Source organism: Haematobia irritans, chromosome 1 (genome assembly GCF_050003625.1).
Source record: "Haematobia irritans isolate KBUSLIRL chromosome 1, ASM5000362v1, whole genome shotgun sequence".
Lineage (NCBI taxonomy): Eukaryota > Metazoa > Arthropoda > Insecta > Diptera > Muscidae > Haematobia > Haematobia irritans.
Window position 1 is genome coordinate 11699784 of NC_134397.1, and position 15461 is coordinate 11715244.

The window sequence follows — 15461 nt, forward strand, 5'->3', positions numbered from 1 at the left end:
CTGGTATATAGTACAGATCGGCCCTGACTATCCTGGCATGATCACTTATTGATAGATAGATATTTGGTGACATAGTGTTGGTAATGTAATAACCGAAAGAACTTATTATACACTGAAAAAATATTTACGTGATATTAAAGATTACGCAACCTAAATTTTAGAATGCGAAATTTACAAAATATTAAGGACAAATTTCTTTAAAATAATGAAATTTGAAATAAAGTTTATAATCTTTGCTTCAAAAAATTTTTTCATTAAATTTAGGACACACATTTTGTAAATTTGCGTCCCTCCGTTAAAGTCGCATGTCTTTGAACTAACTCTAATTTTCCTTAGAGTAACGAAACATATTTTTCATTTAAAGAAATAGTCCTTAAATTAACTGAAATATTGAATCTTTAGATTTAAGATAAAAACACTTCAAATATAGGCTAAAACTTATCTTGAAGATTTGGTATCTTTGGTTTAAAGTTTTTTGGAATTAACAAAACATGTTTTACTTTGAAGTATCCGTCATAATTTGGATTTTTACACTGGCATTTGTTTGTACGTAAATAGATTTATTAATAAAGGGTGATACGGTCAAAATTTGGTCAATATAAAGTTGACGTATAGACCCCTCATTTTGAAGGTGTGTGTGTGTGTAGAATGTTGCTCCTATTTTGATTTTGGAATTCACTCTTCAGTTGTCAAAATGCCGTCCAAGCAAGAAGAGCAGCGTATCAATATTTTACTCGCGCATCGCGAAAATCCGAGCTACTCGCACGCAAAGCCAAATCTTTGATTTTATATCAACAGTAAGTGCACTGATAGAAAAACCTCCAATACCGTCGTACATTTTGGTACATTTTCGGTACCATTTTCCCCTATAAAATTCGACATTGGAAAATAATTTCTACGTAGTCAGGCAACAACAATGTCTAGTGGTGAGTTCAAATATTTGATAAGCAATGGCAACACTATCCTATTTTCCATCAAGGAATTAGAATGGATTTTAATTTGGCGACTCGCCGCCAGCCGTCACGTATTCCGTCGCGGATTTTGGGCTTCTCATAAGAAATGCTCGTAAACAAGTGCTCGCCTATCGCAATGGTTATATTTACACAGTAAGGACTGTTTGAAACCGAAACTTTTACTATGGTGAGAAAAAATGCTAGTTTGCTGTACTCATTTCTTTAACAAATAAAACAATTTTTTTATTTGTTTTGAGATATTTAAAGCATACGCAGCCATGTGATGTCGTAAATGTCAATAATTCTCAGCAAATGTCAAATTTCTTAGATGCCCCCTGGGCTAGTGAAATTATACTCACCTCGTTTCATGTCAAATTTTTACCAATGCTACACGCAAAGAAAAAAAAAAACGTTTGGAAAACGTATACCGAAAACGTTTTTCTTTTATTAGAGTTTTTTGAATTGCTTCGAAAATTTTAAAATTTTTCACCAAATAAAAAAAAAGTTATTTTTGAAATAACAACACAGTCCATTTCGTTTATATCAAACACTGTTCTTTTCTGACTTTAGGTCTTTAATAAGACACATTTTACAGTTCAAAATTTAATATACTACAATGTAATGTTGAACATTTTGCGCAATCTTCGAACATATCTAACAGGTACATAGCTCAGTGGTTAGTGCGTTGGCTTACAAAGTGCATGGTCCGCGGTTCAATCCTGGACAAAAGGTAAAAAAATTATAAAAAAAATATAAAAAAAATTATAAAATCGTATAATTTCTTCTACATTGTTTGTATTACAGAAAAAGGTGAAAAAAACTAAAAAACTTCGTGGAAGTGAGAAAAGATGTGAGGGAAAATGCAATTAGCCAGAAAAAATTATTTTTTGAGTTAGTCTTTATGAAATTGTTTTTACATCCTGGAAAAGAATAAACGTTTATCACAAAAAGTATATACTTTTCTTCCAAATACACTTCCTTACAGCGAAAAGCAAATTAGAAACGAACTTTGTTTGTCTAAAATTTCGTTTGAGAGGAAAGAATTATTTGTTTGCGTGTAATAAAAAAAGCGATATCACAGTGGTGAACTTCTCTCTTATCACTAAGTGCTGCCCGATTCTATGTGAAGCTCAATGACAAGGTACATCCTTTTTATAGTCGAGAAGCTTTCAAACTCTTAGAGAAGCTTTCAAACTCTCAGAAATGTCACCGGCATTACTGAGGTGGGATAATCCACCGCTGAAAAACTTTTGGTGTTTTGTCGAGACTGAGTTTGAACCCTCGACCCTGTGTATGCAAAGCGGGCATGTTAACCATTGCACCACGGTGGCTCCCTTTGAACAGGCCCTACGAAGTCAGGATTGTTAAAGTTGATACTCTGGTTCATTCAAGTGGAAGAAGGCTCCCATCTGGGATTTTTTATTTTGAATACCGGGATTTTTCGGGATCCAGAAAAAAATCAAATTTGGTAAAATTGTGGCTTTCTATGATCGTTTATTAATAAATTGGAGTCTTCATTCAGTGTAAACGGCCCTTAGATTTCATATCCGTTGCCAAAACAACCGTTACAAATGTAATTAAAGTGTTTGGGGAACGTTTGTCGACAGCCAGGAAGTCCGGATCGGGGGGAAATCGAAAACCGGAAGCCGCTGAGACGACAAAGAGAGTTGCCAGTAGTTTCAAGCGAAACCCTAACCTCTCTCTCCGAGATGCCGCAAATTAGCTGGGTGTATCGTCTACAACCGTGCATTGAGCCAAAAAACGAGCCGGACTATCGACTTACAAGAAGGTAGTGACTCCAAATCGCGATGATAAACAAAATACGACGGCCAAAGCGCGATCCCGGAGGCTGTACACGACGATGCTGACGAAGTTTGACTGCGTGGTAATGGACGACGAAACCTACGTCAAAGCCGACTACAAGCAGCTTCCGGGACAGGAGTTTTATACGGCAAAATGAAGGGGAAAGGTAGCAGATATTTTCAAGCACATAAAACTGTTCGCAAAGAAATATCTGGTTTGGCAAGCCATCTATACTTGTGGCTTGAAAAGCAGCATTTTCATGGCTTCCGGGACTGTCAACCAAGAAATTTACGTGAAAGAGTGTTTGAATAAACGTCTGCTGCCTTTCCAACACGGTTGTTCCGTACTGTTTTGGCCGGATTTGGCCATTACGGTAAAAGGATCTTGCCATTACGGTAAAAAGGCCATGGAGTGGTACACCGCCAACAACGTGCAGGTGGTTCCCAAGGACAAGAACCCTCCCAAAACGCCAGAGCTCCGCCCAATTGAGAAATACTGGGCTATTGTCAAGCGGAACCTAAAGAAGACCAAAAAAACTGCTAAGGACGAGCAGCAGTTCAAGACAAACTGGCATTTTGCGGCGAAGAAGGTGGACAAGGTGGCTGTACAAAATCTGATGGCAGGTGTCAAGCGTGAGGCCCGGCAATTCGGATTTGGAAAAGCGAAAGCCTAACTGAATATTTTTCCTGAATTGTATACTACTTGAAAAAGAAATTTAATTTGATTTTTTAAATAAACGATTTCACGCGTTTTCCCTTGACCAAATTTTTACCGTATCACCCTTTATACCGCGAAAAAAGATTGAAAATTCGACAAATGAGATTTGTAGGAGATTTTAATTTTATTGATCATAGATTTAAAATCAGACGAGTCGCTAAAAAATTTCTTTATTTTAAAGAAGCCGCATCTTTAGCTCGGAATCAATACCAAAATCCTTAAGGGAAGGTCAAAATCTTTGGATCCAAGTAAACTTTTTTTTGAGTGTACATAGATATTTAATCTTGATCGGATGTTATTATTATTATCTATTCGAATTGATATACGAATATTTTGAAACCGGAAGTTTGGTCCCTCATTTCTTGTGGGCATACTACATTTCATGTGACTGATACACGCGAAATTATTTATACAGAACGGAGCGATATACTGGGACGGTAAATATGGTTAAGCCCGTTCCAGAAGAACATCTTCACAGTTCCAGAAGAGCTTCTGCTCTATCCCTACGGGAAATTGGTGCAAATTGTCACTGACGGACCTATCACAGGACTGGTGATCCAGTTTGTCGCAGTTTTTAAATAGTAATAATTTAATGATTTCCATACTCGCTTAATATAAAAATCTTATTGGATCTACACATTTAGAGAAGTAGAATTACCAGAATAACCTATTGTTCAATATTTTTCAAAAGTTTTTCATTTCTGTTGTTTCTAAGAGTTTGTCCGAGACTGGTTCATGAGGACCTGTCTATGGAGTGCTACTACTGAAATGCCCCAGGATGTGTCCTTAGGAACGAATCCAAGACGTGTCCTAAGGTGTAAATTTACCCCGCCAATGACAACCCCTTGTTAAAGTGACCGGAAGGAAGGACCATACTTCTTCACCAGAAATAGGACTGGTCCATGCACACCAGGGACTAGTCCTGTACCAGTCCTGTGTTTGATCCATTTCCCGTAGGGATGGAACAGAACCACATTATATACACTGACTGGTCGAAGAACTGGTTTCTGTGGCTGAGCAGAAGTATGAAGTTTTTTTAGATATGGAATATCCAGGAGGACACAATCTGCATTTTCGACATCGAGGACAAAAAGCAGCAGCGGAGAAGGATTATGTATACTGCACCGAAATGAATCTCGAATTTCACAAATAGCTACTTTGACCTTAAATCTGCAGAATTTGACGACGATCACCTAAAGTTACTATTGAAATAAGATCGTCCCACCAAACCGAATAAATTAATGCCAGTGGAATAACAATCTATCCCCACCTTTATGGTTTTACTAAAAAAACTCAAAGCGACGGCTCAAATGCTGACAAAGGATGAAATTGACGAATCAGATTGCTACGTTCCTTTCTTCATTCTTTAATTAAAAAAAACAGGGTTTAGGAATAGATTGGAGATTTAAAACTCATTTCGTTAAAAAAATATAATAATCCATTTTACATATGATGTCGAAATTTTGGTCGAAAATTTGGTTCTAGCTAAACGTTTTCACTACTCCATTGCTTTCCATACCGCACTCCCTTCACATTCTCTCTTGCTTATGAGTGTTCGTGTTGTCCGCTTGGATTTCTAATTGGTAATTTTTTTGGTTCTACACTTATCCCGTACGAGGCTATTCAACTACCTTATCAGAAATTCACCACCGAATGTTTGAGGACAACAAGTTCGGCGGTAGCTATTTTGGAATTATGGGTAAATGAGTGAAGAAATTTTGTGGCGCCTATTGCATATTAATTTGCAAGTAATTTAACTTTCGACATTCTCGAAATTGAAAGATATTCTATTGACATGACAATGCGGCAATTTAATAATAAAGAATTTTATTACTATATTTTTTTCTCCTGCTTTGGGTCATTGTAGGTTTGAATAGAAAAATATCTCCGCTCGTAAATCTTCTCTTGATTTTTACGAACAGGAAGACAGAAATGCATGCGTCAATAATAGTGCGAGTTGGAATGTTTGAGGCCAATAACTGTGTATATTCATAATTGTGTTTGAGATGGAGTAGTGAGTACTAATATTTTAAACGCATGCGTTCATGTCATTTTGTTACTGCATTGATTCTTGTTGAAAATAACAGACAATAAGCAATAGTGACTATTATTAATTTATTGTTTTTCTCTTATGTGCTAAGAATATTTATCCCACTTTATCACTAAATATTTTTAAACTTTTTGTTATTATAGGGACTGATAATTAAATTGTCGGAATTACTTAAATTATTTGTTTAATGTCAGCACCACATAGGATTAAAGACCCATGGCATTATGACAATAAAAATCTAAAAAAATTAGCACAACTTTCAGTAAAGGTCGATGAAAGAAGGACAAATTACTTAACATTCAATACATTCGGTTTTCACAGGTTAATGAAAATTTAATTAAAATATTTATTTAGATATTTTTCATTAATATATTGCACTAATTGGTATACACACTGAAATAATTTTGTCGTGAAGCCAAAGATTTAAAATTCGAATGCGATTTTAGTTTAACTTAGAAGACTGTTTCCTCTTTTTAGAAAGTGTATTCTATTATTTGCCTACAGTCCACTCTACGAAACGGAGAAGATTCTCGTGGAATCAACCGGTTTACAATATACCACTGTTGCTCTACTATCCTCAGCTGATAAACTCTCGCTCTTGGATTCCACTTGGGACACCCCCTCCATCAAGGATTATATATTTATATTAGTTAAAGATTTTGTCTTTAAATAATTTTCGTTATTTCAGAGAAATTCGAGTTTAACCGAAGGATGCGAATTTAAGCAAAATACTTTAACCAAAGTGTAAGCAGTCTTTTAAATTTCTTTCCAATCCTTAATATCGTGAAGATTATTAGAACTCTATTATTATTTATTTGTTCATAATTCCATTAGTCCATTTCGCCGATCCTGAAAAGTTATTTAGTTGATTAGAAAACACATTAAACATTTATTAGTCGAATTTGAGTATTACAAATGTTTGGTTTTTTTATTATTTAATTCATTTTATTTCAGAACATAATATCAAATTTGGTAGTGCCACATCGCCTTATAGACATTTTAGGGACGAGTTGGCAATGTGTAAGTATTAAACATTCTAATTGTAAAATTAAATTGGAAGCATTTCAATATTTTGAAGAAGATATTGTCTTAAGTGTGTTTTAAAAGAAGATATTGTACATGTATTGATTATTCGATTATTATTTTTGATTATTATATATGTTACCGTATCAATGTACTAGGCTTTGTATTACGAATAAGAATTTTCAGTTTCGTGGATGTATCCATACATACATATGTTAATATTATGTCGTCAGCAATTTATTAGCAGGGAATTTAATTAATTTTAAATGAAATGTATTTTATGGCACTATGTATTCATATAGCATTTTCGTTTTCTAATTTTCTTGTGGTAATTCCCAATTTTTGGTTTTTTTTAATGAATCTAATGCTACCAGCATATATGTTCATTTCTATAGCTTCTAAGAAAGTAAATTGTAGCTATATGACAGTTACTTATCGCTACAATGTCACCGATTTATCTCCATCTAAATGCAGGATATTTGTAATTCCTAGAAAAGGTATGTAAATGAAAAACAAATTGAAGGAAACATCACTGGCAGGAAATGTATTGTAATACTAGAGGTTTTTCTTTCTGTAGGCCACTTGTTGTATATTCCGCACTCCCGAAGTTACCGCCTATGTGATGTTAATATGTTTTTTCCTTCATAAGCAAATTCCTCTTGAATCATATTTCCATATCCGCTATGGATTTCACAAGAATTTGGTTATTTCATTTTACTTGCTGTATACAAGTGGCCTTGTCCAGATGAGTAGAAGGAGCCATGAAATTTATATGCAAAACACCATAACGTTAGTCTTCGTTTCTCCAAGAATGTCGTTGTGCGTTGCAGCTCTATAACCACATAAAGGAACAACTCGTTCTATAGTTGTTTGGTTAATATTTTTATGGTTAAAAGTTCTTGTAACATGTGGTAATCACTTGTGGACATTCCTGCATGCTCTTAAGGACGGGCTAGGCAAGTCATGTAAACGTTTCCACGAAATCTTGAGGTGATGGACACGAAATAACAATTGCAACAGGCAAATATTAGGGATGATAAGTAGAATTGATGGTGTACCAAGTTCTACTCTAAAAAGTACTTTTTGTAATGGATATGAATGATGAGTAGGGGGTTTTCCCAGTAAATTTTCTATATTTTCGCTTCCGCTTTTCCGGAAATTAAGTGCGTGAATTCCCGAGAATTTTTCTTTACAATATTTTATATATAATATAGGGTTTATAGCCCCTTCACATTGAGCTCAAAATTGACTAATAGTGGATTTTCCCTTTTTTCATATGGCAAATGACAGTATAAACCTAGTTAAAGTGGATTTTGGAAGTATAATGTGAGTGACTATGGTACCAAGTAGTAGTAGTTGCCTTTGCGACATACATAGTCGTCGTTCTAGCCCAGATTCTAACGGGCTTCCAATTGTTAAGAAGAAGGTTGGTCTTCCCAATTTATGATTGTCATATTTCTGCAAAACGGCATTCCGATAGACTGAGTAGTGACTATGGCGACTATGGTACCAAGTAGTAGTAGTTGCCTTGTGCGACATACATAGTCGTCGGTTCTAGCCCAGATTCTAACGGGCTTCCAATTGTTAAGAAGAAGGTTGGTCTTTCCAATTTATGATTGTCATATTTCTGTAAAACGGCATGTCGATAGACTGAGTAAACCTTTATAAACAACGGGACATTTTACCTTATGTAGCCCACGTTAATAAATGAGGTAATATATCGGTATTAGGGCTCACTGAATATAATCAAACATTATTATATAATATAATAGTCAATACGGAAGTGGAGGCTCCCAGTCATAATTTTAAAATTTCAATAAAGCAAAATTATAAAAACTTGAAATGTAAAATGTTCATAATTTTGAGAAATTTAAACACACAAAAATAAATCTTTGTCTCTTCATAGGCAAATAAATCTTTATTTATGGTACCCGTTGTCACGTTTGTACCCTTCGACCCGAAAGAAACACCTTTAACAACCAAAGAACATTTCTTTGATCTATAATTTCGTTTCCAGGAAAATAAATTATTTTTCGAACTTTGTTTGACCCGAAAGAAACACCTTTAACAACCAAAGAACATTTCTTTGATCTATAATTTCGTTTCCAAGAAAATAAATTATTTTTTTTTTGCGTGTCAGAACAGCTTTATAATTTGGAGTAATATTTCTAATATTTTCTTCTATTATGAATAAGAAAGTACCAGAAAAGTACAAAAAATGTCAATTTGCCATCTCTGCCAAACACCTTATTTATATATGTGTCTTAGATTGAACATATGAAGACGGTGGGATGGGTTCACGCAATCATCCAAGGATTAAAATGTACGAGGAATTGAAAATGGTTGACATACATATTTTCATAGGATAATTTGTTTATTTTTGTTTATAAACCATGTGGATGTATATTTTAGAGGTTTAGTTGTTTAGCCATTGATGTTAATACTATAAACACCAATGTCTAAGTTATCAGGGTTATAAATTAGTGTTTATGTAACAATTCATACTATGTCAATATGTTGGAATTTCCTAAATTTATTTATGGTGGCCTATGTCACTAGAATGAATCACTGTCTCAAGTGTTTTTTTTTATTTAAAAGTCATGACATCTTCAAAATAAAGACATTTATCGAGGAAAAATCTCAACTTCAAATCCAAGTTTTTAAATTTGAAGTCGGCATACGAATTTTCTATTTTCTTTTGGAATATGTTAACAAAGCTATTCACCAACAGATAAAAACCATTTTAAGAGGATATGTTAGGTATAGTGGCAGTCTGTTATTTCAAGTCATTTCACCACTGTGGCTTCAAGATGCAACAGCTTCAAAATGTATTATTTATCTTCGATCCAATTATTTTATTGGTTTTTACCTCAGTGTGAAATGTACTATTTTTCTCCAATTCTATTATATTTTCAGTGGTTTAACATATGACGCAAAGATCTAAACCATCTTCATAAAAATCAATTTATAGTCTCATTTTGTTTCAAATGACATTGAGTTTTTCAACAAGAACCAATCTTCCGAAATCGCAACTACCTAGCACTTCTTTAGTAGTCCATGTAATCTCAGGATTTTTAAAAATACACGTAGATATTGTTTTGTTTTTTGATTTGTTAATTGTTTTTTTTTTTTTTTTTTTAATGTATTTTAAAGCTTTTCTTGAGTTTTATCACAAGGACATTTTCTTAATACTAATGTTATTCATTTAATATCATTCATTATTTACTTAGGACTAAAGGAAGACATCGATATGTTTGCTTATTACTTATTAGAATAATATGAATTAACTATGGTATAATTAAAATTCTGCTGCCTGCTGCTGAATATCACATGGATTTTTCTTGTTTTAAAGCTTTTGAATTGGGGGGATATGCGTAGACCTTAACGGCATTCTCTTAGGCTTGAGCCCAACGATCTTGGAATTGCATCAGGGGATATTGATAGTTACTGTAACAGTATGCTGGTTGTACTAAATCCTCATCAACAGCTGGCATAATGGTGCTGGTTACTGGTTGCAAATTGGTAGTCCAGAAGAATGTACCTGCCTCAGTGCGAGCAAATCTTACTGGAACATAAATATCCTCTTCATCATCTTCACAGCACATATCGGCTAATTTCTCATTTGCAGCATTGTCATCGATTTCGGTTAAGTATTGTTGATGTTCGGCTTGCATGTTACGATAATTTTCCAAATTTTCATATGATGTGTTAGAGCAGCTTGAGTAACCGGTAGATGTGGAGCAATTATCATTGTGACAAATTGGCATTTGTTGTTTTTGATGCTTTTTAAAGAAAGTCTTCAATACTTTCTTGATGCTATAACTGTTGCTCTTCATTTTGTTTGTTGTTGTGGTAGTTTCCATTTGTTGGCACATTGTTAGAATATTATCGAGTTGGTCGATGTTGCTTGTTTTGAACACTTTGTGTGAATGATATTGAAGTGGAAATGCATGCCGCTTTTATACTCGTGACGACTGCATTTCCTTTGACTGAACGTATACGCACATATTTCGAAAAACAAATTTCCTCTCCGAACTCCAGCAACGGAAAGGGAGAATTAGAATTTCTTGTACAGCCAGCTATGGTAGCCCTACTACTCATATTTCAGGGAAATAAACATTAAGAGAAACAGACAACAAGTAAACCGATGGAATAATAACAACAAAAATGTGTTGCTCAACGGATAGACAACAACAATGCACGCAAGTGTGTCGACCTTACCCCAAACAGAGAGAGAGACACACACTTCAAAAACCCTGCGTACTTATTTCCTTGTTTTCAGTGTTGTTAACTTTTTGTTATTTTTTTACCAACTACTGTGTTATGGGTCGATTTTGGAAGTAATTAAATTAGACTTCCAAATCAGGTGAAACAACGCTTTAGTTGCCGCGCACAATTATATTTATGTCCCAGTTTTAATTGTATTTTGGGATAATTGCTGTTATTGTTTGTTGAAGAGGTTTTTACATGGACTTAAAGGTAAATTTAAAATATATGACACTGACTTTTTGGCATTTATATTTTTGGAAAAGTCGACATTTTGAAAATTGCTGGAAAAATTTACTGTTTCTTTATTACCAAAATTCCATTTTAATTTGAGTCTTATAATTATGAAAGCTGCTCAAAATAGTGAATATTGATTAGTCGAAATTCAAAATCGCCAACATTCCCTTTAAGTTTTCAAAATGTTGTTTACAAAAAGTCGATTTACCAAAAAATTGACATTATTAAGGGCTATAGTGTGATTGATTGCATCGGACAGATAGGCGATATGTTGTATATCTTTACCGATATTATTTATATATTTTTTTGTGTGGTCGGAAATCGACATTCCATTGTGTTAAGGAATAACAAACCGCCATTCTACAGTGGAGGGAATAAAAATCACTAAATTAGCTACACTATATTATGTTGTCTTCATATACGAAAATAGAGAGTGGGAGAGGAATTCTCGATGCACTTAATATTGAGAGAGCATTGGTAGCAGGTCCTCCCTTGTGGTTACTTTGCTGGTGGTGGTTAAGATACAATTTCATTCAAAAAGGGATCTGTAGTTTTATTGTTGCTGTTTGGTTTGAACCCCTGTTTATTCCTGCACTTCGTCATCAAGAACTAATTTAAAAGTGTGGGAAAATGTTTTGGAAATGGTTGTTTTTTTTTTACAATAGTGCCCTGGGTTTGCCTTATTGATAAATGCACATTAATGTCTGTTCTGCTATGAACGAAATTAAATGTTTACTTTTACTTGCAAAGGGTAAGCCAGTAACTTTTCAAGTCATTCAAGATGAGGGGGATATCAGCAGAAACAAAATAAGTCTTTTTGTGAAAAAATCGGCAGGTGTTGTTGAAGAAATTTTCTCATGATTTGAAACGAACTCTTAAATAACCAAAACAAGGGGAGATTGTTGCTTTTGAGTTGCTGCTGCCCTTGCGGTTGTTGATGGTTGGCTGGCTGGCTGTCTATCTGTCTCCTTAAGGATTACGGAAGATTGTATGGAAGGTTGTTGTTGCTACGTTTTTTTTTTTTGGGTACGGTTGTTAAATGTTAATTTGAGATCCCTTGAGAGGATATGCATTTATAAGCACATATCAAAGAACCCAAGTGTTTCGTGGGAAACACACTTTTCTCAACATTCCCACGCATTTGTACGTTGCATGTCCTTCCCGGAGCTAAATTATCCTGTTGCTGGTTTGGGCTCTTTTTTGTCTCTGCTGCTACTGTTTATCGATGAAGGATGAATGGATATGTAATTTGTGCTCATGAATGAATGGAGTATGTTGTTACAATTCCATCGCATAGGATAATAACGACAGAAGGAGGGGTAGAAAGGCGTATGAGTAGGATTCAACTTAAATTTTTATCACAATCGAATTGAGATTATAACAGCACTAACAACATAATGGGAAAGAGACTTGTGGCTGACTGTATGTAAAGTAATTATATTTTCTGGCGTACTTTTCTGCTGCTACTGGTGCTGTCGTATGTTTGTCGTGCAGCAGTTAAAGCATACAATAACACTTTGATATAATTATGTTGTATAGTACAACATAGTAGGTGAGAGAAATTTGCTTGCTGTTTGGTCAGTGTTAAGGGGGCAAGGGAAGACATCAGATATGAGGGGATTCCGTTTTTTTTTGTTTTAATTATCTTAGAAAAGGCAGAATAGTGAATATTTGTTTGCAAGGATATAACACACGTCATCTCCGACTACTGTATATTTTGGCACTTGGTACAAATGTTGCACTTGTTATTTAATACAAGTACGTGAGTGTGTGAGGGTTATTTAAGTTATCCTCTAAGTGGGGTAAGGTTGATCTACTTTGTAAAGATTTTTAAAAATTCCCACAGAGCAAGTAAAATTTTGAAGTTATGTGTGAAGATATTTATACCTATTAATTGAGGCTGGAGACTAATAAGTGATGTAAATGCTAGACTGTACAAAACCACTCAAGAAAATGAAGATTAGGAATCTACGACTAGAATAAATGTTTTATATGTGTCAATACATAGATCACACAAATCATAAAAATACGTGTAATTAAAACTATATAATTTAGTGTTATAACTTATAAGATTTAATATCTTGTTGTGATAGGCTATTATAACCACAAATAAAAAATACAATTAAGTCAATACATTTAGTCAAATTGAGGAACAAATTTTAAATATTACCAGTTTTTTGTTAACAATTACAGTTTGTTATGTCAAATTGTTGAGATAGGAGCTATGCAAGGAATCGACAGTAGAACGTATTCCTTTACTAATCCCCAAAGTATCTGTAAAGGGTGGTTAAAATATCAAGGGCCGATGTTGATTTTGAATAAAACACAAACTATTTTGGAAATTATTGTAATTTTATTTTATTATGATATATTGGTATTACTCAATTATAGGGCTGTTTTCTTTTAACACTGGATGCAGCATTTGTATGGGCTATCCAGAACATCGTTGCACTGGTGTTCTATCCAGAACATCTCATTAGTGCAAGTCGAGTCGGTGTTACCAGATTGCATTTTGATAAAGTGACGCTTTTTAGATTCACAATAGCAGTTTATTGTGACTAATTTATCGAATATCATGAAATTCAAAGTGATACAGTGTCATGAATAATCGCACCAGTACATATTTATAACTATTTGAGCATTTCATACATTAAAAATGTAAGATTTCACTTGTTTTCTGTGATTGTTTTTAAACAGCTGATGACAGTGTTGCATATTTTTTGGAGATGTCCTGGATAAACGAGTACTCTGTTTTCTTTTAGTCCGTGACTGCTCAGGGTATCCAGTGCAAAAAGAAAACAGCCCTTATGTATGGAACAAAATATCGGCCAAATGGGCGACGCGACCTCGTTGGCATACCTTCATCCGATGGTGCAAATTTTCGATGACGCTGAGGCATAATGGAGGTTCTATGCCGTTAATGTGCCGAATTATCCCATCCTTTACCTCTTGATTTGTTGCTGGCTTATCGACGTACACCTTTTCTTTCAAATAACCCCAAAGAAAAAAGTACAACGGTGTCCAATCACATGATCTTGGCGGCCAATTGACATCCCCATTATGTAAGATAACACGACCATTGAATTTGTTGCGCAAAAGAGCCATTGTTTCGTTAACTGTATGGCAAGTGGCACCGTCCTGCTGAAACCACATATCGTCCACATCCATACCTTCCAATTCGGGCCAAAAAAGTTCGTTATCATCTCACGATAGCGAACACCATTCACAGTAACTGCCTGACCGGCCTCATGTTGGAAAAAATACGGCCCGATGATGCCGCCAGCCCATAAACCGCACCAAACAGTCACTCTTTGTGGGCGCATTGGTTTTTCGACAATCACTCTTGGATTCTCATTCGCCCAAATGCGGCAATTCTGTTTATTGACGAATCCACTGAGGTGAAAATGTGCCTCATCACTGAAGATGATTTTCTTTGAAAATTGATCATCCACTGTTGCCATTTTCATTTGCGTTCAGTGGCGCATTTTACATTAGCTTTCCTTGAATTTCTAAATTAAATATCTGGAACGTTCTTTCCGACTTGTTCGAAATTCAGTATTTGACTTTAGTGTGCATCCTGTCAATGTCATAGAGTAGAAATAGTCTTCATGTAACCGATTTCAGTCACGAATTTTGTAGCGACCTGGATCCATAATTAGTTATACAAGTTTGAAAATTACGTTCGAAAAAACGGGAACGACAACAATATGAAAATGACACGTTCAAAACGGTTTCGCTCACGGCCGTTTACGATTTCAAGAACGGCTTTCGTTTTTCTTGAAAAGTTTTATTAAAATATTCTGTAGATTTCTTATTGCAACTACATTAGTCGTGCAATGTGCTAATGCGACTGTTAACGTGTATTGAGCGGACAATCCAGGTTCGAGTCACGGTAGCGATTTTTTTTACGAATTCGTAACCATCACGTTTTTAGGACATGAGCGTTGGTTGATTGTTTTTTTTTTGATACCGCATTGTGTCATTTTATCGTTGACAGATTGCTACCGTCTTTTCTCCGTTTGAAACCACATGTGTGTTGATTCGGTTGACCTGTCCGTTTCAAACGTAATGTGAATGTCATTCGGTTATCAAAAATATGTCTCTGATCATTTTAAGGTAATACGACTAAGATTAGTCCTATATTAATCTTAGAGCAGTTTTTAAGCAGGATCCTTTGCATTAGCGTAGCTAGACAATTTAGCTAAAATTTAATAGACTAAACTTATAGGTTCAATTAATGTTTTATTTTATAAAAATTAATAAAAATCAGACATCAAGATATCTGGACAATTAATATTGAATAAAGAAACTAAAAGTAGTTGCACACTTTTTCCCAGCAAAAAAAGTTGGGAGTTCTAAAGGCACAACTTTAAAAGCAGTTCCAAAAATGTCATCACAAAGAAGTTAATTAT

At 34.7% G+C, this 15461-nt stretch overlaps 1 protein-coding gene and 1 long non-coding RNA gene across 2 annotated transcripts in view; one reads left to right on the forward strand and one right to left on the reverse strand.

Annotated features, from left to right (window-relative positions):
• The window catches only part of LOC142237503 (uncharacterized), a 141069-nt gene that overhangs the window by 87169 nt on the left and 38439 nt on the right, over nt 1–15461 (forward strand). The gene's annotated exons all lie outside the window — the stretch shown is intronic.
• Nucleotides 9640–10490, reverse strand: E(spl)malpha-BFM (Enhancer of split malpha, Bearded family member). The gene has a single exon (XM_075308818.1). The coding sequence runs from the start codon at nt 10419–10421 to the stop codon at nt 9942–9944; it is 480 nt and encodes a 159-aa protein (XP_075164933.1). The 5' UTR covers nt 10422–10490; the 3' UTR covers nt 9640–9941.